This window comes from Pelobates fuscus, chromosome 9 (genome assembly GCF_036172605.1).
Source record: "Pelobates fuscus isolate aPelFus1 chromosome 9, aPelFus1.pri, whole genome shotgun sequence".
NCBI classification, from domain to species: Eukaryota; Metazoa; Chordata; class Amphibia; order Anura; family Pelobatidae; genus Pelobates; species Pelobates fuscus.
The window spans coordinates 29169610-29191659 of NC_086325.1; the positions used below are offsets into that span (position 1 = coordinate 29169610).

General features: G+C 42.7%; 1 protein-coding gene across 2 annotated transcripts in view; it reads right to left on the reverse strand.

The window, feature by feature from the left end:
• EML2 (EMAP like 2) overlaps positions 1-22050 on the reverse strand; it is a 39647-nt gene that overhangs the window by 11805 nt on the left and 5792 nt on the right. For both annotated transcript variants that reach the window (XM_063431782.1, XM_063431783.1), the window contains 15 exons: positions 22008-22036; positions 18768-18897; positions 17737-17886; positions 17427-17496; positions 16877-16987; positions 16692-16787; positions 15893-16042; positions 13907-14006; positions 13627-13781; positions 13388-13516; positions 12502-12633; positions 8134-8201; positions 6453-6541; positions 6229-6326; positions 5486-5573 (listed from right to left, as the gene is read on the reverse strand). In XM_063431782.1, coding sequence (XP_063287852.1) covers positions 5486-5573; positions 6229-6326; positions 6453-6541; positions 8134-8201; positions 12502-12633; positions 13388-13516; positions 13627-13781; positions 13907-14006; positions 15893-16042; positions 16692-16787; positions 16877-16987; positions 17427-17496; positions 17737-17886; positions 18768-18897; positions 22008-22036 — 1595 coding nt within the window. The remainder of the gene's footprint in view (positions 1-5485; positions 5574-6228; positions 6327-6452; positions 6542-8133; positions 8202-12501; positions 12634-13387; positions 13517-13626; positions 13782-13906; positions 14007-15892; positions 16043-16691; positions 16788-16876; positions 16988-17426; positions 17497-17736; positions 17887-18767; positions 18898-22007; positions 22037-22050) is intronic.

The window sequence follows — 22050 nt, forward strand, 5'->3', positions numbered from 1 at the left end:
CCCCCCTCATTGATAATTTTAGGGCCCCCACCCGCCGCACAGGGGTGGGGGCCGGGGGGGACAGTAGGTCCCCCCCCTTATTGATAATTGTAGGGCCCCCACCCGCCGCACAGGGGTGGGGGCCGGGGGGGACAGTAGGTCCCCCCCCTTATTGATAATTGTAGGGCCCCCACCCGCCGCACAGGGGTGGGGGCCGGGGGGGGACAGTAGGTCCCCCCCTCATTGATCATTTTAGGGCCCCCACCCGCCGCTCAGGGGTGGGGGCCGGGGGGGGCAGTAGGTCCCCCCCCTCATTGATAATTTTAGAAAGCGAGCTGAGCTGTCAGTCAGACAGCTCAGCTCGCGAACGCGCATTCCGCGCACATGCGCGGTAAAGCGCTCAGGTTCTTCATAGGGCGGCATTCAATGCCGCTCTATGAAGAACGCGATTGGTGCAGCGCGAAGCCGTCCCATTGGGCCCCGCGATTTCGTCATTTTGACGAAAAAGGGGGCGCGGCCGAGCGGGGAGCTCGGCGCTGGAACGGAGGTACGTTTTTAATATAAAAACACCGTTTTTTTTTTTTAATGAATGAAAGTTCATATAAAAGCAAGAAGGAAGGCTGGGGGACCTGTCTTTCTTGCTTTTATATGGTGACTATAGAGTCCCTTTAACCATTTTATCTAAAATTGGTTCTATTGCCTGGAGGACCCTGGCGCTGTCCCTCCATAGAAACATAGAATGTGACGGCAGATAAGAACCATTCGGCCCATCTAGTCTGGCCAATTTTCTAAATACTTTCATTAGTCCCTGGCCTTATCTTATAGTTAGGATAGCCTTATGCCTATCCCACTTATGCTTAAACTCCTTTACGGTGTTAACCTCTACCACTTCAGCTTAAAGGCTATTCCATGTATCCACTACCCTCTCAGTAAAGTAATACTTCCTGATATTTTTAAACCTTTGCCCCTCTAATTTAAGACTATGTCCTCTTGTTGTGGTAGTTTTTATTCTTTTAAATACAACCTCCTCCTTTACTGTGTTGATTCCCTTTATGTATTTAAAATGTTTCTATCATATCCCCCCCTGTCTCGTCTTTCCTCCAAGCTATACATGTTGAGATCCTTTAACCCCTTAAGGACCAAACTTCTGGAATAAAAAGGGAATCATGACATGTCACACATGTCATGTGTACTTAAGGGGTTAACCTTTCCTTGTAAGTTTTATCCTGCAATCCATGAACCAGTTTAGTAGCCCTTCTTTGAACTCTCTCTAAGGTATCAATATCCTTCTGGAGATACGGTCTCCAGTACTGCGTACAATACTCCAAGTGAGGTCTCACCAGTGTTCTGTACAATGGCATGAGCACCTCCCTCTTTCTACTACCAATACCGCTCCCTATACATTCTGCCAGCATTTCCTGCTGCTCTATTACATTGTCTTCCTACCTTTAGTCATCAGAAATAATCACCCCTAAATCCCTTTCCTCAGATGTTGAGGTTAGGACTATCAAATATTCTGTACTCTGCCCTTGGATTTTTACATCCATTCAGTATTAAACCATTTTTGAATAGTTTAACACTGAACTAGGGTCCCCGACCACCCACAGCCCAGCCCCCGCAGGAGATATGACTAAGATAGAGATTTTACACTTTCTTCTAGCCATACCGATTCATCCCAGCAATGGCCTATTGTGATAGGCTGACAGCGGTCAGATGACACTCCAAGCCAGTCAATACGGGCAATTGATGTTCGGGATAATGCTTCTTTATTACCCAGAGCAGCTTACATGGGACTGGTTTCTGGGGACTATCATTTCATATTAAACTACTTAAAAACTGAATACAAAGACGGCTCCAGGCACTATAACCACTTCACATGACAGGAATAAATAAATAAATTAGAGGGCAAGATTACAGTGCCCAGAGTGTCCCTTTAATTACTGTTCAAGAATTTTATAGTTACAGCCGTGGATCTGGCTCATATTTTATTGCCTCAAATCTGAGCAATTATTACCTGTTCTGTGCTACACTAGTAAATACTGTTTATGACCGGTTATATCTTGTGCTTGTTCTGCGACCAATGCTAAATTGTACACACACACGCTAGTTCTGGTTGGATGCAGTTAGCAACCATTTAAATCCAACAGCGGATAGATATTGAAAATTATTAACTTACACTGCAATTAATTTCATTTTAGGTACAGACAGAGGGGGTTAATTAGCCTGTAGTCCAAATAGCATACAATAGAAATATAGTAATATTTATGTGAAAATACTTTACTATTAAACATTATGATGGTAGATTGTGGGGTTTTGTCAACACGTAACATGTAATATATAAATAGATTATATTTGGTCTCCAATTAAATGCATTTCAATAGAAATCTTCTTTATTTTGTACAACAGCTCAAAAAACATTGCCAAACCTGATTTTAAAATAGACCTTTACCATAGTCTACATGCTGGTACTTCACAAAATTAAAGTGAGTTTCATATTCAGTCCAAGCAGGATGTGATAGGATTATTATTATTTTATTTATATAGCGCCATCAGATTCCGTAGCGCTGTACAATGGGTGGACTAACAGACATGTAATTGTAACCAGACAACTGGACGTACAGGAACAGAGGGGTGGAGGGCTCTGCTCAATGAGCTTACATGCTACAGGGAGTGGGGTATAGTGACACAAAGGGTAAAAGTAGGGGTACGAAATAGGTTGCTAGAAAAGTATTCACCGAGGGCTTCGTAGAAAATTTTGGCAGTTGCAGGAGAGGAGTCATGGGGGTGGGGTATAAAAACCTGCTAACCGTTTAATTGACATGCTTTCTTGAAGAAGAGAGTTTTCAATGATTTTTTGAATGAATGGAGACTGGGTGAAAGTCTTACGGAGAAGGGAAGGGAGTTCCACAGAAGAGGTGCAGCCCTGGAGAAATCTTGGAGGCGAGCATTAGAGGTGGGTGTACAGACAGAGGATACACGTAGGTCTTGGGCTGAGCGCCGGGGCCTCGACGGGACATACATGTGTATTAGGGAGGATAAGTTGGTTGGAGCAACATTATGTAGGGACTTGTAACCAAGCACCAGAATTTTAAATTGAGCCCTATATCTAACTGGAAGCCAATGCAGGGACTGACAGAGCGTGGAGGCATGGGAGGTGCGAGCAGACAGGAAAATTATGCAATTACTAGTAATCTGGCAGATTTGGTCATTGGAAACACAGATTGTAGCATCACACAGCAGATGTATGGCCACTGCACATTGGTCATTATATAAAAAAAATTTAAAAAAATAAAAAATTTAAATAAGAAAACAAAAGACAATTAAGAATTAAATTATTTGTTAAACATGTGGCTAGCTTGACATACAAATAAAATATTGAGGGTTTCAGATGTATGAAATATTAACAATGTTGCTTTGATGTACACCAATCAAGTTGTATTAAAGGACCACTATAGGCACCCAGACCACTTCAGCTCAATGAAGTGGTCTGTGTGCCAGGTCCATCTAGGATCCTCCCCGGACCTCTCCCCTGCCGTCCTGCAACGTGTCACTGCTTGCCTTTCTTCAATCTCTCAAAAACTGAGCTCCTTGTCTTTCCTCCTCCTAATACTGATCCTCCTCTTTCGCTCTCCCTTCAAGTTTGTGCTACCCACATCAGTCCATCCTTGCAAGCGCGCTGTCTTGGCGTCATACTTGACTCTGGTCTCACCTTTGAGCCTCACATGCAGCATGTTGCCACATTCTGTAGATTCCATCTTAAAAACATAGCCTGCATCCGCCCCTTTCTTGCAACAGATACTACCGAGGAGCTTGTCCATGCTCTAGTAATTTCCCGCATGGATTATTGTAACCCTCTCCTGATTGGTCTTCCCAAAAGCCGTACTGCACCCCTACAGTCCGTAATGAACGCTGCTGCTAGACTGATTTTCCTCTCTAGTCGGTTCTCTCACACCTCACCCCTCTGCCAGTCCTTACATTGGCTTCCTGTATGCTATAGGAGTCAATTCAAGGTACTAACTCACACCTATAAAGCACTGAACAACTCTAGCCCCTCTTATATCTCCTCACAGATCCATAGGTATGTCCCTTCTCGGTCTCTCCGCTCTGCCCGTGACCACCTCCTGTCCGTTGTCCGCACCCGTATGGCCAACTCGCGCTTGCAGGACTTCTCACGGACGGCTCCCTTCCTATGGAATAGCCTGCCTACCGCCATCAGACTCTCCCCTAGTCTTGCATCTTTTAAGAAGTGCCTTAAAACCTCTCTCTTTAGAAAAGCTTATGGCCTCCAAGACTAACCCCTACTTCACATACCTGTCTCTTGCCCTCTCCTAAAGGGCAGCCCACCTTATTTGATTGCAAATTCCTGTCCTAATGTGTTTTACACCCCAGAGAAACGGTTATGTTTATTTTAGGGTTAATCCAGCTTCTAGTGGCTGTCTCATAGACAGCCGCTAGAGGCGCTTCCACGCTTGTCACTGTGATTTTCACAGGGCGAAGACGCCAGCGTCCATAGGAAAGCATTGAGAATGCCTTCCTAGGGACTGGCTGAATGCGCGCGTGGCTCTTGCCACGCACGCACATTCAGCCAATGACGACCGAAGGAGGAGGAGAGTCCCCAGCGCCGAGGGAGCCTGGCGCTGGAGAAAGGTAAGTGTTTAACCCCCTTCCTCCCCCTTCAGCCCGGCGGGAGTGGGACCCTGAGGGTGGGGGCGAGTTTGTTTTCCTGGCACTATAGTGGTCCTTTAAACATTGTAATTTTCAGTATTTCTTTAGTAGCCGTATTTGAAAACGAGAGAAATCTCAATGTTTCCTTCCTGGTAAACTATTTTATAATTAAATACATTTTAACACTAAATTTAATTCAAATAAAGTTTTCCATCAACAAGCACTCCTAAACAAAAATCTAATATTCTTGGCAAATTCCAAAATTGACTTTCAAATAAATATATCCACAATAAATACCCATTGCAACTTTAGAATTACTCCGAGGGAGCACGTGTCCCATAATTTGAGATTCTCTTGGGGAAATCTGATTAATGCATGGGACGGGTTTAGTGCCATCTTCTGGTTAAAGGCAGTACTGCAATGACTTGCTAATCAGGATGTTCCGAAACAGAGGTCATCAATGTGATATCATAAGAGAAGTCTGAGGTCACCTTAAATGAGCTCACAGGATGCATTTGACGGACAGAGGGAAATAGTTTATGCAGGATGTTTATATTGGCTCTGGAGCATTTACTACCATTGTTTGTGTAATGCGTGAAGGACCTAGAAAGCACAACAGACGTCCACCACTTCAAACATATCTAAAGGGTGACTGTCAATATTTCGTAACTGTCCTTTTCCCAACACCGGATGGGCTGCGGCAAGACTGGAGGGAACGGCTTGCCGTTTAAACTTTATAAAATAACGTGAGCTGGTAAAGGCTGTGCAGGACATACAGGGGACTGCTTACCCAATTCCACGTAACAAAGTATAGAATGTAGATAGACATTTATATACTCACAGTAGAGGATTTCATAGTCTCCACTGTTGGTCATAAAGCAGGAACTGTCTGAGGACCAATCCAAGTGGGTGACATAACTAGAGTGACCCTGTAGGAACATGGAACATTGTGTAAACAGATCTAATGGAGTCTTTCAATGTGTCGTTCACGTTGCAAATAGTTAGAGTTCATCTGTCTTCCAGTAAGTAAAACACTTCCACATTATACATGGTGACAGAGGTGGGGAATGTCTAGGATGCTCTACATGACACTTCCACCATGACGGTGGCACTTCAGAAACCACCTCAAGGTCTCCGAATGGTCACAGTTATTCCTCCTCCAAGTTATATGCCAGAGAAAGAGTATCTATCATCACTTTTTCAAAGATCTCTGGAATGCACCACCATCTCACCATTGTTAAAACCTGTCTCTAAACTCATTTAAAGAGGCTTGTAAAAGATTCTGCAATCCCCAGCTCTCAAAGCCCCAGGATATACCCTGCCCAACTAAACCCATTTCTCTTGCCTCTACCCAAGGTACGATGTTTCTACATGCCATCATCTGTACTTTGTGTCTCAGCTTGACCATTCCCGATAGATCGTTAGCCTGTAGCAAGGATTTAAAAACATAGTGCATCCGTGTCTGTCTCTCTGCAACACAAGGTTATTCAATAGTTTTAACTCGCTCTACAAGTCACTGCAGATTATTTTTTTTTTAGCCGGAGGATGATGCTTTATAACTAAAAGACAGCTAAATGTTCTTACCGTGCATTTGCCCACACATCTGTACTCTCGACCTTCCTCTGCCACCTCGTAGACATAGATAAAGTTGTCATGAGATCCAACTGCTAAATATTGACCATCTGTGTGGCAAACAGACATTGTGATTGTGAAAAATAGGAAATCAAGTGCTTAAAAACAAAACAAACTACAAAAACACACAGTAAACACTACATATTAACAGAATAAATATACATCTATCACAATACCGGGGCTGTAGCGGATTACACTGATCTGCTCGCTGGCTTGTGAAATACTCGTTACAATAACGTGGGTTTGAGTGTCCAGCACAAGGAACCTGAAAGAAAGAGGTGGTGGGTGGGGAGTAAATACTAGAGGGGGAACTTTATAACCAAGAACAAATATATTAAAGAAGGTTGAATTTCTTAAAAGGCATGAGACAATATTACTCTGCATGAGGAATTATTTAATACAGTGGGTGATACTTTATATTCAGCTAAAAATAAAAACACAGATTTTCTATAGTTGCATACAGAAATGCCATATTTTCCACTTAAAGGAAGCCTATAGTCCTGAAAATAATCACTTTATTTTAGATTCCATTACATCACTGTCAGCAGTCTACCACCACCCTTGCATTGTAGAATTGATGTAAAATGAAAGTAAAATAAAGATTACGCATCCAGGGTTGGAATGTTTCAGTCAAATGACCTGGACATATTAAGAAAAGTTTGGTAATGGGACTGAAATGCACAGCTGTAAACAAGGACATTATCTTATTTATTCTGAAGTCCTAGGAGGGTGCTCATCACTTTGGCTGAGATCAAATTTTATGATCTCAGTCAATTCAATGCTTTCCCATAGAAAAGCATTGGGAGGCTATTGCACATGCATGGCACAACTCTGCCCTGGCCAATCAGCATCTCCTCATAGGGAGGCATTGAATCAATGCATTTCTATGAGGAGCAGTCAGCACCTCCAGCCTCTCTTCTTCCCCCCTCAAGCCCCTTTGTGTGACTCCCCCCCTCAAGCCCCTTTGTGTGACTCCCCCCATCCTTCTGTGCATTTTTTCTTCCCCCAGCCCATCCAATCGCAGGGTGACCGGCTGGAGGGGAAGCACCCCCCTCCGGCCGGTCACTTCGTGTAGTGTGGCCATGGGTAGAGGAGCCTCTGTTCCTCTATCCAATCTGACAGGAAGTAGTTTAGTGCTCATTGAGAGCTCTTCCTGTCAGATCAGGTCGGGAAATAAAAGCTCCTTTACCCACAGTCCTATTGACCACACTACATGGAGTGACCGGCAGGAGTAGAAGCACTCCTGTGATTGGGCCATTGGCAGGCAGCCTGCGACTGGGCTGTGACCCCCGTGGTCCGGTGATAGCTCAGCCTCTGTTGATGTTAGAAACCAAGCGGACGTCATCCACCGTCTCATCCAATCTCTTGCTTCTCACAGAGAAGTAATGGATTTGAGATTGCACGTGCAGCAAAACACAGTGCTCCACCAGTCAATTTCTGCTATCAGTAGAATTTGATTGAATAACAGAGTTTTATTCCATTATGGAGATGGAAGCACCTCAGGAAGACAGCCACTAAGAGGTGTATTCAATTCCTGTTTTTAGGTTTTACAGTGAAGGATTAAACCTACTGGACATTAAGATGAAGTGGTCTTGGCAACTTGAGAGGTTTTTTTAATAAAAATAACTGAACAGTTTATTGATGAATTTCTTGTGGATGTAATGGTAAAATGACCTTGTATAATATTTTCTGTAGTACCTATTGCCATCTAGCCAGGCACATACTGCATTCTGAATGTTAACAGTGAATACATGTATACTAGAGGTAGAAAAGTGATTTTATCAATAAAACTTGCTTGCACAATGCACCACTCTTTAATTAACCCTCATTTTATACGATGTGCCTACTTCCACTTACCTTCCAGTAGAGGTCCCCACAGCTACTACACCACCAGATGGGTGAAACCCAGCAGCCCGAGCAGGATCCTGCAGGGATAGGAATAGATTAGTAAACACAATGTGTTCTCGCACTGCAGGAAGACATCTTTGCACAATCCAACACAGACCACCATTCCGATTCTTCTAAAAACCAACAATCAGTATCGTTACTCCTTAGATATTGTGTCGATTGGTCTTGGACACACCCACCAATAAGGCATTTACTCTCACCCTGGTATATCTGTATTAATCTAGATTGGGGACAGGGCAAATCCTGGGCTAAAACAAGCAATCTAATAAAGCTACCATTAGTAGCAATTAGTAAGCAATTTACTGGATGACCCTACGCTCCCATGATTAGTTAGTGGAGAAGCTTTATAAGGCATTTTCTTACTTTGTTTCTAGTTGTGAGACGTGTGTGTGTGTATATATATATATATATATATATATATATATATATATATATATATATGTACATTTAGTGCTGGTCCAGCTAAACGTAACAGTTATTTAAACAACATACTTACCTGCTATCCAGCTTTCACTCACCAACTTTGTTGTGGTTTGAGTGACTAAAAATAGGTGTAGGTGCTTTGGGATGCCTTCTGGCACAGCACTGCCGGAGTGAGAACGCAGTCAGAACGTGAAGTGCTTTTATTAGCTCAGCACTGTGTAAGCGTGTGCTTGGCCTGGTTGTCTGCAATCTCTAGGCCTGGACTGGCCCTCTGGGACAGAGAGCTAGAAATAGCTCCCCCTCCTGGTCTAGTGAGAAACATCAATGTACCTACAACTGTTATTCTAAGAAATTGTCCCTTTGGACATTATTGGGCACATAAAAATATACCAAAACTCTTAGCTTCTCTTAGCCCCTATAGCAGCATTATAAACTGCGTTAGGCTCCCTCTCTGCTTCCCCTTCACGGAAATTCTCTTGGTTTTTACCCAGGTAGCCAAAACGTGGAAACATACTGGGGCCTTAGTGTCATATTGCAGTCAATGCATCAATGACATGCACGCACACATTATAAACACCACACACATTTTTAATCAACACCGGATAATACGACCCCCACCCCCACCCCCTCCCAAAAAATCTCAAACTGCTGTCTGAGACAAAACGTTTAGTTCCTCTAAGTATTATTCTTGTTTAACACTTTCAGACATTAGTGTGGTTATAAGTGTGGTTAATAAATTACGCCATTTCATCCAGTTTTAAAGTATTCTTCTCCTGTGCAGGCCCGATTTACATCATCACTTTCTGGAGCTCAGCCACCAGATAGATAGTCTCGCTTGGCACCAATGATGCCTTTAAATACCACGATCGATCATCACAGGAAGCCACGCAATATTTAATCTTTAAACATGGGTTGTGCACTAATAAATCTCAATTCTAAGGGATCAAAATATTGCATTGTAGCACCACAAAATAATACACTGACCACACTACTCTCTCCGCAAGGTGTTCAATAGGGTTATTTCACAGACTGGAAAATGTGAAGGAAAAACTAAGCAAAAAAATAAAAAAAGCCAGGTAGAATAAATATATATTAGCATTCAATATTTCAATGCATGAAATCATTTATTTTTTTTTAAATCAGCCCAAACTCTGCAATGAAGTTTTTGATTCGCTGTTGATTACATTATCTGATTATCTTAACCGCTGTTGATTACATTATCTGATTATCTTAACCGCTGTAAAATACTCCAGTATATATCCCATAATTCCCTGCCGGAGGTCACCTGGACAGAGCTTACTGCAGACCCAGGAGAATTAGCAGGAACACAAGAAGAGTGAAATTTTTTTATTGTTATACTGTATATAAATGCATAATCTATGGAAAACCTTAAATATTGATGAATGAATCCGGATAAAAACAGATTTCATTTTTACTTGACTGGAAAAATATAAAAATGAAGCCAGAGTTTGTCGAGTCTTATTTAATGAATTATTCAACAACAAAGTGAGTATATTTGTTTAGGCGTAAACTAAAAAGGAATTTGAGGTGGGCGGGGCCTGACAGCCAAGATGGCCAGCCGCATGTCCTAGGAGCTCCTGCAACAATTGGCAAACGTGAGCTAAAACCGAGCAACATTATTACGCTGGAGGCACAAAGTGACCGGGAACAGACACAGAGCAACATGACAAACTAAACGATACCAGTCCGGTACCGGTGCGCCACGGAAAAACCTCAGTCGGCCACGCGATGAGAGAAGTAAAGGCGTGGATACACCCTGCTACCCGGCGCCATCTGCAGGGGAACCCACCTTGTAACTCACGAGCAGCCTCCAGACGGAAGCAACACCGAAGCTTGGCCCGACGGGAAACAGCACAGGGGCCCTCGGACAGCAGCGCTCACGACCCCAAGTCTCAGAGTAGTACCCGTCTACGCACCCGTCACCCTTCCACCCAGCGGCACAAACAACTCTAAACCAGCACAGAGGAAACCCTCACGACACTCACAAAGCTTGCCATGACACTGACCAGTCTCACGGACTACACTCCTGGGACGCACGGGATCAGCACCCAGCGGCAACACCGGCGGACCCGATGGCACTGGCCTCACGCAGGGGCATCAGCTGAATAAGCTTAGTTGGACTATCCAAACAGCCCCAAGCATAGCATACAAGGACACCATGCCCATACCTAATCCATACTGAACTGTAAAGCTGCCGTAATATGCTGAGACTTGGGTGAATGGTAGCTGACGTTATACCATCAGACCCAGTGGTTTCAGTATACCTTGCAATCTTACAGCCAGTTCCAAGTTCCTGCGGACTCCCTCTTTCTTACCTACAGAGAACTGAGTACCTGAGGTGTGTCCTACTACTAAACAGTATATATCCTATAAGCAGGGATTATACCGCTGTACGCTATCCACACCAGAGCTGGTCATAGCTCCCTCAAATGTGAGTTCTTTACCTTTCTCTTCTGATCTGCACATTGAACCACATCAAAATTGAGAGCACTATTGTTGCTTTCTATCTTTCTCTTCCGAGTTCTGGATTACCAGACGGTGTTGACGGAGACCCCCTCCCTTCATATCCCATAAGCGGGGATTATACCGCTGTACGCAATCCACACCAGAGCTGACCATAGCTCTCTTGAATGTGAGTTCTCTACTTTTTGTTACCTATCACACCCTGAACTTTACATACTATACCATTAGTCGCCTCTACCTCTCTTGTATTTGCATATACGGAACGGTCAACACTAGACGCATCCACCTCCACAGAGGAACTCTATCAAGTATCCCAGACCATCTACTGGCACCCTTGCAATATTTTACTGGACTATCTACCCTCGTTTGGCGCAGCCCTTTCATATTTTTTTCCCCATCTGTATTTATCCACTGAAGGACTTGAGGGGTTTTCCTTCATTTGGGTTGCTGCCTACCTTGACTAATTTTGTGATTACTAGCGCTGAATTATTTTTGTGTTTATCTATATATAGAGCGCATTTAAACTATGTTTATATCTTGTTTGTATTTACTTTTGCTCATCACTCCCACCAATAACAAGACTGGAGGTAACCCTTTGACAAGCGACATTAACCCATAATCCGTGTGCCCGTTTGTCCCCTATCGCAAAATCCAGCCTATAACCTATGGCGCACACGAATACTGTATACCCCTGAATGGTACTTACTGTCAGTTCAAAGCAATGATTTTATTTGTCTTGCGTCCAGTTGTTCTAACATACTAACAAAAAATGTGCAGATCCCACGTGCCAAATTGAATGTGTACTGTTTAATCTATGCGTGCTGTTGTGGCACTTCACATAAGCCTGTACATTTCTTGCACAGAAAAAAAATAAAGAATTAAAAAAAAACTACAAAAAAACAAACAAGGAATTTGAATCAGACAAACTGGCGAAACACATTTTTGTACAAGTTTAAGAATTATTGGGTTCATATACACACACACATACCTCCCTCCCTTCCTATGGAATAGCCTGCCTACCACCATCAGACTCTCCCCATGTCTCCAATCTTTTAAGAAGTGCCTTAAAATCCATCTCTTCAGGAAAACTTATGGCCTCCCAGAGTAACCTCACATACCTGTCTCTTGCTCTCTCCTAAAGGGCAGCACTCTACTCTCTCCTCCAGCTCTGCTTCACTCCCACCCTATTTGATTGCCATTTCCTGTCCTATTGTGTTTTACACCCCACCTCTTATAGACTGTAAGCTCGTTTGAGCTGGGTCCTCTTGAACCTATTGTTCCTGTAAATTTTCTTGTAATTGTCCTATTTATAGTTAAATCCCACCTCTCATAATATTGTAAAGCGCTACGGAATCTGTTGGCGAAAACAACAACAACAACAACAACATACTCAGTGTGTTGCACTCTTACCTCCAGGGTGGTGGTCCAGACTGGACGATGGTCTTTACTATTCCAGAGATGAACTAGTTTGTCATGTCCACAGGTCAGGAATAGATCCTGGGAGGGGTGAGACCCGAGACCCCATAGCTCATCTGTGTGACCCTAAGCAAGAGAAAAATAAGTATCTGCTTAATGAACAGCGTCACTATCAGAATCGAGTCGCGTATTCAAAGAGAACCAATAAACGCCCTTATACAAAGAATTACATTTGTTCAAACCATTTTGTTTCCAAAAGGATGATCACTCATAAGGTTATTCACCAAAGTATCTAAAGACATTTTCAAATTTTGTGCCAAAGTAGCTGAACTTGAGGCATACCGGACGGAATTTATTTTCCAGTTTGGTGATTTTGACCTTAAATGAGAAATTCACTTTGCATTTTAACTTGAAGTGAATAACCCTATCAATGCCTTGCAATACTTGTATTCATATAAGACAAATATGTTTTATATTTCTGGTATGCAAATATAAGTGGCAAGGTTTATTTATTATTTTTTTTTTTTTATCATTTATTGATCACCATGGCAACCGTATTTTCCTAACCACATAGAAAAGTCAATTTATGTGCCTGGCAATGATTGATTTGAGAATACCAAGACACTAAGGGATGTTAACATTCTGAAATGTATCAGACAATTAATGGACATTAGTGCCTACTACTGGCTTACACCAAGGAGCTAGGGAGAATAAACCTCAGCTCTGGTACCTGGACCAATTTCTTCAAAGCAAATGAGTTCCTCAGGCAGTCAGACAGTTTGTGTTTTTTTTTGTTTTTGTTTAAAAGGTAGAGTCTATGAATTTACCACCAGTATTTCTGCTTGATTTTCACACTCAGACTCCAGATCTCACACGGTACCTGTATTAAGCAAGTTAGTCCACTTTCCAAGTTGCCGCTCATCACACAGTTCTTGGTGGTTCCAACATAAAGCGTCTCTCCTCCTCGACTCTCGGCGATGGTCCGGACTGGCCCAAAACACTCTGGGATCTAGAAAGGATTTTATCAGTGATACATTCTCCTGCTCCCAAAAAACACCTTTTCGTTATTTCCAGTTAGATTTCACCTCTTAAACCTCCCTGCCCCTCTCTTTTTCATACCCGTGTTTCCTGCACTCGCTTGTAATCTCTGTCCCATAGAATAACTCGTCCATCTTTCCCTCCTCCGGATAAGAGCGTCCCATCGCGGCACACACACAGAGCAAACACCCCTCCATCGTGGGCTCCGGTGATTGCCTGGGAGATCCTGTGAGTGCCTGAATGATAGAAAGGAGGGGGATATAGAGGATCAAACTGTATGTGAATATGGTGTCTTAAATTGCAAGACTGGAGACAGACGAAACATTTAAATAATATCAGCTCTATCCCATCTTCTACTCACCTTTACCCCAAACAAAAAGGTTCCCGTTGGAATCTCCTGTAACGACATCTCCATTCTCAGCAAATGCCACGCAGAGAACAAACCGTGGCTTTTCGTGTTTCTGTGGAAATAGAGTGTAAATGGTCAAATCACATAATTCATCTAGTGTGAACCTCAGCAAGCCAAGCTTCTCCTGCAGGTCGCACCACCTCCCGACGATCCCATTTTAGGTTTTGCTCAATCACCAGCTTCCTGAAGTCCATCTCATCCAGTAGTTACAGCCCATGCTGTTAGGGCCACCCAGTGGAGATGGATTTTCAGGTGGCCCGGTCAGCGCTTCGACACTTTAACAGCGCGACCGGGCCCCTTGGGATGACATCACACGCTGGGAGGAAGTGACTGCCCCGGTCACCCCTCCTTGCAATCACACAGAGCCCGCGTGGGAGGAAGCAGAGGGAGTCAGAGTGGGAACTCTGACTTCCATCAACCTGAAACACCACTGGACCCCAGGGAAAGTCACCCTCCTGCACCTAAAAGGGAGGAAACAGGAGAGCGACTTAAGCATTGTGTGTGCGTGTATCTGTCTGTCTGTATGCCTATCTCTATGCATGTATGTATGTATGTATGTATGTGTGCCTGTCTATTTGTATGTATGTATGCCTGTCTATTTGTATGTATGTATGTATGTGTGCCTGTCTATTTGTATGTATGTATGTATGTATGTGTGCCTGTCTATTTGTATGTATGTATGTATGTATGTATGTGTGCCTGTCTATTTGTATGTATGTATGTATGTATGTGTGCCTGTCTATTTGTATGTATGTATGTATGTGTGCCTGTCTATTTGTATGTATGTATGTATGTATGTGTGCCTGTCTATTTGTATGTATGTATGTATGTATGTGTGCCTGTCTATTTGTATGTATGTATGTATGTGTGCCTGTCTATTTGTATGTATGTATGTATGTATGTGTGCATGTATGTGTGCCTGTCTATTTGTATGTATGTATGTGTGCCTGTCTATTTGTATGTATGTATGTGTGCCTGTCTATTTGTATGTATGTATGTGTGCCTGTCTATTTGTATGTATGTATGTGTGCCTGTCTATTTGTATGTATGTATGTGTGCCTGTCTATTTGTATGTATGTATGTGTGCCTGTCTATTTGTATGTATGTATGTGTGCCTGTCTATTTGTATGTATGTATGTGTGCCTGTCTATTTGTATGTATGTATGTGTGCCTGTCTATTTGTATGTATGTATGTGTGCCTGTCTATTTGTATGTATGTATGTGTGCCTGTCTATTTGTATGTATGTATGTGTGCCTGTCTATTTGTATGTATGTATGTGTGCCTGTCTATTTGTATGTATTTGTGTCTTGGTGTGTGTCTCTATGTATGTATGTCTGTTTGTCGGGGGGAGGGAGTGGGGGGAAGAGGAGGTGGGGGCACAGATCAGTTTTGCACTGGGGCCCCATGGATTGTGTGTACGCCATTGATTGGGCTCACTCTACTATGCCCTCACTGTAATCCCAGAACCTACTCCTTAAAACCTCGAATGATAAGAATTCTTGGATTTCTCTCTCAAAGTTGTTCAGTATGTATCCTGCCCCTTCACTTCATTTTTCTACAACTTCCTGGTCCTTTTGTAGACCGTCTCTTTCATTTTACATATAGTTCTCAATTTGACAATTTAAATTTTGTCATATTTCAAGAAAAGAAAAGGGAGGGGGGGCGGGGAGTTCAAATGTAACAGTACGTCCATTCTACATTGACATATGTGCGATTGGTACAGTAAAAGCAGCATGTACAATGTATGCAATAAACCTTTCAAGGTCATGGTCCACGATTTGCAACATGGTACCCGCCTGACGGAAGGGCCTTATCAACATATTGGTTGCCTTTGCATAATCACATTTCGCTGCTAGTGAATGCTTGATTTTGGCCAACGTTACACTCATTCGCTATAGCTTTTAATCACTTTTCTAGCCCAGTTCTCACTCCCTTACCTCAAATACCCCCTGCCTCTTGCTCAGAGTAGCATTTCCACTTCCAACTCCTTCCAGACTCCAGTAATACAGCTGGGACTTCCCGCAGGTGATTATCAGATTAGGATCTGTCGGATGAAAGATGGCAGTGAGCACTGGCTCCGTGGAACACTGAGGACAGAAAGAAGAGGAACGTCAATGATCTATGACTGAAGGCAGGATTAGAATTTATTTTTTTAACTTCATAGCTTAATTTTGCAGGTTTTTCGTGGAGATTCTTTTGCCTCTTGAGCCTTAACCATCATAGAGAAACTGAACATGTCCGTGAATGTATCATTTTACAAGGTTTATTTACAGAACAGCAAACTGCAGTACAATGAAAAATCTAGCTGTAACTATGGTAGAGTTGGATAATTTTTCCTAAATCGCCACAATCTTAGCTAAATTTTGCGATTTGATTTTCAATCCAACACATGCACGGTTTAGTAAATAAACCTCAAGAAAAGAGAGAGCGAGGGAGAGAATTAATGAATCATGAAGTTGTACAACGAGAAGACGAAGAAAGGTTGTGAGAACAAATGGCAGGACTGTAGCTGGAGGCGAGGAAGCAGGGCTACATAGGACTGAGAAGAAAATCTGAAACAGGGAGTTGATAGCCTGAGAACCCCCGGTGATGTGAACAGAATGGAGCATTTTATATTTAAATATCTAGTCCTTGGAATGAAGGTGTTCGGAAGATAAATTAAGAAATTTAAGCTTAAATAAGTTTCACTGGCATAAGCTCGAATATAGAACATTTTGACATACTTTGAGAACTTACCTTCACCTCTGTCACTTTGACCTCGCGTTGCCACTGCCACACAGAAAGAACGTGGTCCCCAGACTCATCACATGCACATAGATGGCTTCCACCATCCTACACCAGAAAAGGAAACGACAGAGAGATTACACAAAGTATCACACTCTCCGGCACGGTGTAACTCCACACCTGACGGTAGCACTTACAGCCTTGGAGAAGCTTAAGCAGGTAACCGCTCTCTCAAAACTCCCGACTCCAATCACATGAAGAGTACACAGGCTGACCGAGTGCCATATCCGGACATGAGGAGCAAGAGCCTAAGGAGACAGTCAAACTAAATGCTGGGAGCAGACACAACATGATACATACTGAACGAGTGCAGGATCTGGGAATTAGGAAACAGACAAGGGACAGATTTACAACCATTCACATAGAACTGCAAGGTTTGGGCTTCAGGGTGCCCGAATAATTAAAGCAGAAAATTTAAAGAACTGTAGGTAAGTGGACCAAGAGAAAAAGTTGTTACAAGACAAAGACTAAGTCATATTTGGGTTTCCAAGGCAGCAATAATGGGGTATCATAACGTGATTTGGGAGAGATAAATAGGTAAGTGGTTTAGTACAGACATAGAGAGATTGTTACGACGGGACAAGAGGGGGCAAAACCTCAAGAGAGGGAGGGGGGTGAGGGGAAAGAATAAACAAAATACCAACGGGGCACATACATTGCTAATACCCCTTGGGAGTATTAGCTCACCTTCCCATCCTGTGAGTTTCCGGCCACTTGCCCACTGGCGATGGTCACTGAGTCGGGGTGGACAGCCAGACTGTGGAAGGTGGGGGAAACGTCAGACCCCGCCCATGCACAGTGTGTATCCCTTGATATATTTTACCCCTCCTACTATTATTTAATCCCAACCCCAAATCATCTCCCAAAATTAATCCCCTCCCCTTCTGACAAACTAATAAAACCTGCAAGAATTGGGGGGTGGGTGGTGATGGGACCCCTGCCCTCCACTTTTTTTAGTTTAAGATGCCCTCTGATCTGAAGACTACCACTTTCTGACCTCTTGATGTCATCAGTATGTCCACGATAGTGTCGCTGAGTGCCAGCAGCAGGGTCGTACAGGACACAGACGGCTGCTGTGAAATACAGCAACTCCCCTGATGGCAGAAGAAAGAGGTTACTCCGGCAATCTCGCCCCCGATACCCGTATCTGTAGATCAGATGTCAAGGATAATAGGTAAACCTGTTGATTAATTATTTTTGATAACTGAAAAAAAGCGCTCCTTCGAAAATCAACAGTCATTATTGCACTGCTTGTTAGATTTGTATTTATTTTTCAAGGTTTGTCTGTTTCTCATATCTGAGTTTACAGTTTGATTTGCGAAGGTTCTATAGTTGGTAAACTAACCAAGTGAGACCTCTCATTGGTGGTGATGCCATAACAGGTGTACATATACAAAGCTGTAGTGATAAACTGTTGACTTAGTAAGATGTATCACAAAGTGAACAAATGTCATCCAACATGTACGTGAGCCTTGGCTATACATTGAATAATAAAGATTCCCCCAGTATAACTAACAGCAATCTAACATGTACAGGAGCCTGGACGGTCCATTTAATAATATAAACCCACCCAGTATAACTAACTGTGATCTAACATGTACGGGAGCCTGGATTGTCCATTTAATAATATAAACCCACCCAGTATAACTGTGATCTAACATGTACAGGAGCCTGGACGGTCCATTTAATAATATAAACCCACCCAGTATAACTAACTGTGATCTAACATGTACGGGAGCCTGGATTGTCCATTTAATAATATAAACCCACCCAGTATAACTGTGATCTAACATGTACAGGAGCCTGGACGGTCCATTTAATAATATAAACCCACCCAGTATAACTAACTGTGATCTAACATGTACGGGAGCCTGGATTGTCCATTTAATAATATAAACCCACCCAGTGTAACTAACTGTGATCCAACATGTGTGTAAGCCTGCAGTGTCCCTTTAATACATATCAGCCACAGTTAGAATGCCAGAGTCACTGTCAAGATGACAGAATGATAACACAGAGGCAGGATACACCCATTCAAGCTGTAGTTCTTTGGGGGGAAGTTCTCCCTTGGTTTCAAGACTGTACGAGGCAACCAGTGAGTCAGGAACAAAGAGTGGGACTGAACGTCCTCGCAGGTACAGCTTCACCACGCCCTCCTCTGTGGAAAAAAAAACAAAAAAACAAATAAACCACGTGTGTTCATTTTCCTAACTCTACACAACACTATGTGTAAGATACAACGTATTCACACAGCTCTGAGACGGCCACTAATAATGCAAACTAAAGGTTTATTTACTAAAATGCTAACCGTGGAGAACGGACCACGGATTTGCACATTTTTGCCCAACGCAAACAAGCTTGAAATAAATCCCAACTCAGCTCATTTTCACAGTTTGTGACTTCGATTCCCTGAACAAAGGCTTTGCAGTTGGCGTGCCCTGACACATCGACCAATGGGAACAGACCATCAGCTTGGCATCTGAACGTGTGAGAATTCCCAGCATTTTATCTGGCATTCTAGCCAAATAAAATGGATATTGTATTCATTTGGACTGCATCACTGGTGTAACATTTCTTAAAGGCACATTCTACCGTCCAAATACAGAAAAATATCAAAATCACGATTTAGCAGATGTACCCACAATGAAAACATGCGTGCATTTAATAAGGAATTTTTCCCTTGGGGTACATCTAAAAACAGCTTTCAAAAGCTGCTGAGGACTGTTTTTTTGATTGACAGCTAGGGTGATGTAACATGGTTAATTTATTAAAGTGATCATTTCTATTGTTATCTGCACACAAAAACCCACTCAGCAAGTGCTTTAGGGGTCTCTAGAAAGACCCAGAGGAAGCAGGCAAGGCCTATTCAGAACAGGGACATGTGAGAGTGAGGGGAGTGTAGATAGGGTAATAGTAGGGACGTTCAGGAAAGGGGTGAGGAATGAAGAAGGGGTGGTGGCAATATAAATATGAAGGCATTTTAGTAGGCAGCAGCCATCTTAAATGGACTGGCTTGGTAACAGCTTCACGCCCTCCGTTCCCTGTGGATGTTGTTCATTTATTTTATGTACCAATTCTTGTCACAGCGGGCAGATAAAAGTCCTTGCCAACCAGTCTATGGGAAGATGGATAGTTGGGGTTGATCCCTCCCCTAACCTCGGCTACATGTATGGGTTAACGGATGTGCCCACTGAGCTAATGGCCGGCTAGTGGTTAGCATTACGTTAACGTAAGGCCATGTTAGAGGCCATTTGGTGGTTAGGACGAAGGGGGGAGGTCACGCACCCAGGTTTTAGGATTAGGTTGCCACGGTTGTACTCTGTTAGAAGTGGTTTATATAAATTTATATTACATTAATATGTTTTAGGTTGACGTTAATGACATCTGTTATTTAATAAAGCTGTGGCCTGTTTTTGTCACCAAGTATATTTGTAGTCTCGTTATTTAGGACGGGTAAATGGCAGGGGGGAATTAATGAGTTCCTAACTACACGGGGTCCCATCTACCTACGCACATGTCCCTTTAGAGGACAACTGTCATTTCACAACTAATTTATTAAAAGGGGCGCTATAGGCACCTCATCTCGTTGAAGTGGTCTGGGTGCAGTGTCCCTGTGCTCTTAACCATGCAATGTAAATCACTGCAGTTTCAGAGAAGCTGCAATACTTACATTGTAAGGTTAAGGCTGCCCCTTGTGGCAGTCTCCCATTTGCATGAGGAAGTCCAGCATCTGAAAAGTCCCGATAGGGAAGCATTAATTTAATGTTTTCCTTTGGGGAAGGCTAATGATCCCTGTGATCTCGGCACATGCAGATTAGGTTCCCCCATCGCTCACATAGGAGGAGGCAGAGAATGATCCAGTGCCGAGGGACTTCAGCATTGGAATCAGGGACGTGAAAAAAAAAGTGTTTAACCCTTTGTTCGCCGGGGGTGGGAGGAGGCACAGTGGCAGAGGGACACTATAGTGTTAGAAATACAGCTTTGTATTCTAAAACTATGGTGTTCCTTTAAACATTTAATGAAACTTAATGATTTTTTTTTTACTTTCTGTTTGGTTGAGCAGACAGACATGTTGGGTCAGATTCTACTGCAATTTCACCAACTCATGCTAACTTGACGGTTACTCTGTGTTGAGTGTGAATGATTGAATGACGGGATAAAAAGCATTACTGTATTTAAGAAAAAAGAAAAGAAAAAAAAAAAAAAGAAAAAGAAAAAAAAAATCATCTCGAACCAAAATTAGGATTCAAAAAAATAATAAAAATAAATAATAGTTATTGAAAAGACCAGCTGATGAACAGTTTAGTGAGGCTGTCTGCAGCTACGGACCAACCTCATACCAGGGAAATAAGCTACCATTGTCTTAAAACAATACAGAGGATTTAATATACCAATAAACAGCGCTGAACTCTTCTTTTTAGCTCTGTAGGACCGGCTTAGAGCTGCAGGGGATTTTTTACAGAGCTGGTAGTGGGTGCGTGGTACTCTATGCAGTCATACAATGTTGTGATGGTGCTTAGAAACACGATATGGCAGCCTGGTAGAGTACAGCAGCAAATTATACATTGCACAAGTTTATTTGGATAAATCCTACCTGTCCAAAGGATCATTACACAAAGAGCAGCCAGTGCAACTAGCACAACTGTCGGTGTTAAATAATGAATGTAACAAGGGACTTTTTTCACTGAACTGAGAGTTGTGGGGAAGCGTGAAGTGATTTGAAATGTCAGATCAAAACAGTCGAAACAGAAAAGAATCCCCCCCCCCCAGATTTAGATCTGATGGTTTGCCCGTCCCTGGAAGGAATTATAACAAACTAATCTGATCAAATGATGCATAAACAAAGAGGGGGAAAAAAAATACAGAACAAATCTGCGGTAATCTTGTGATTTATATAAAATGATAGTAAAAGCGTGTGATGCTGTGTAAGTGGGAGGGAAGGTTTTGGAATAAGACCAGTCAGTCCGAACTGCAGTATAGATCAGGGTGGGGTAAGGAGATAAGACTTGGAGGGACACGCCAATCATCCTAACCACAGATACATTGCAATACAAAACGTACTCCATATTATAGACATTAACTGCGTTATTCAATAAAGTATGAAATGAAGTGTCAGGACTTCAAAGTGAATTTACAGCCAAAGTCCTAAAAACCCAAATAAAAACAACTTCAATCCAACTATTTGGGCCGTAAATGTGACAGTGTATCAACGAATAAAATGTACACACACACACACACACACATTATACATACAGTCTGGGGACTCACCTGGATAGAATACCACCTGTTTGCTTTTACTGCAAAAAAACAA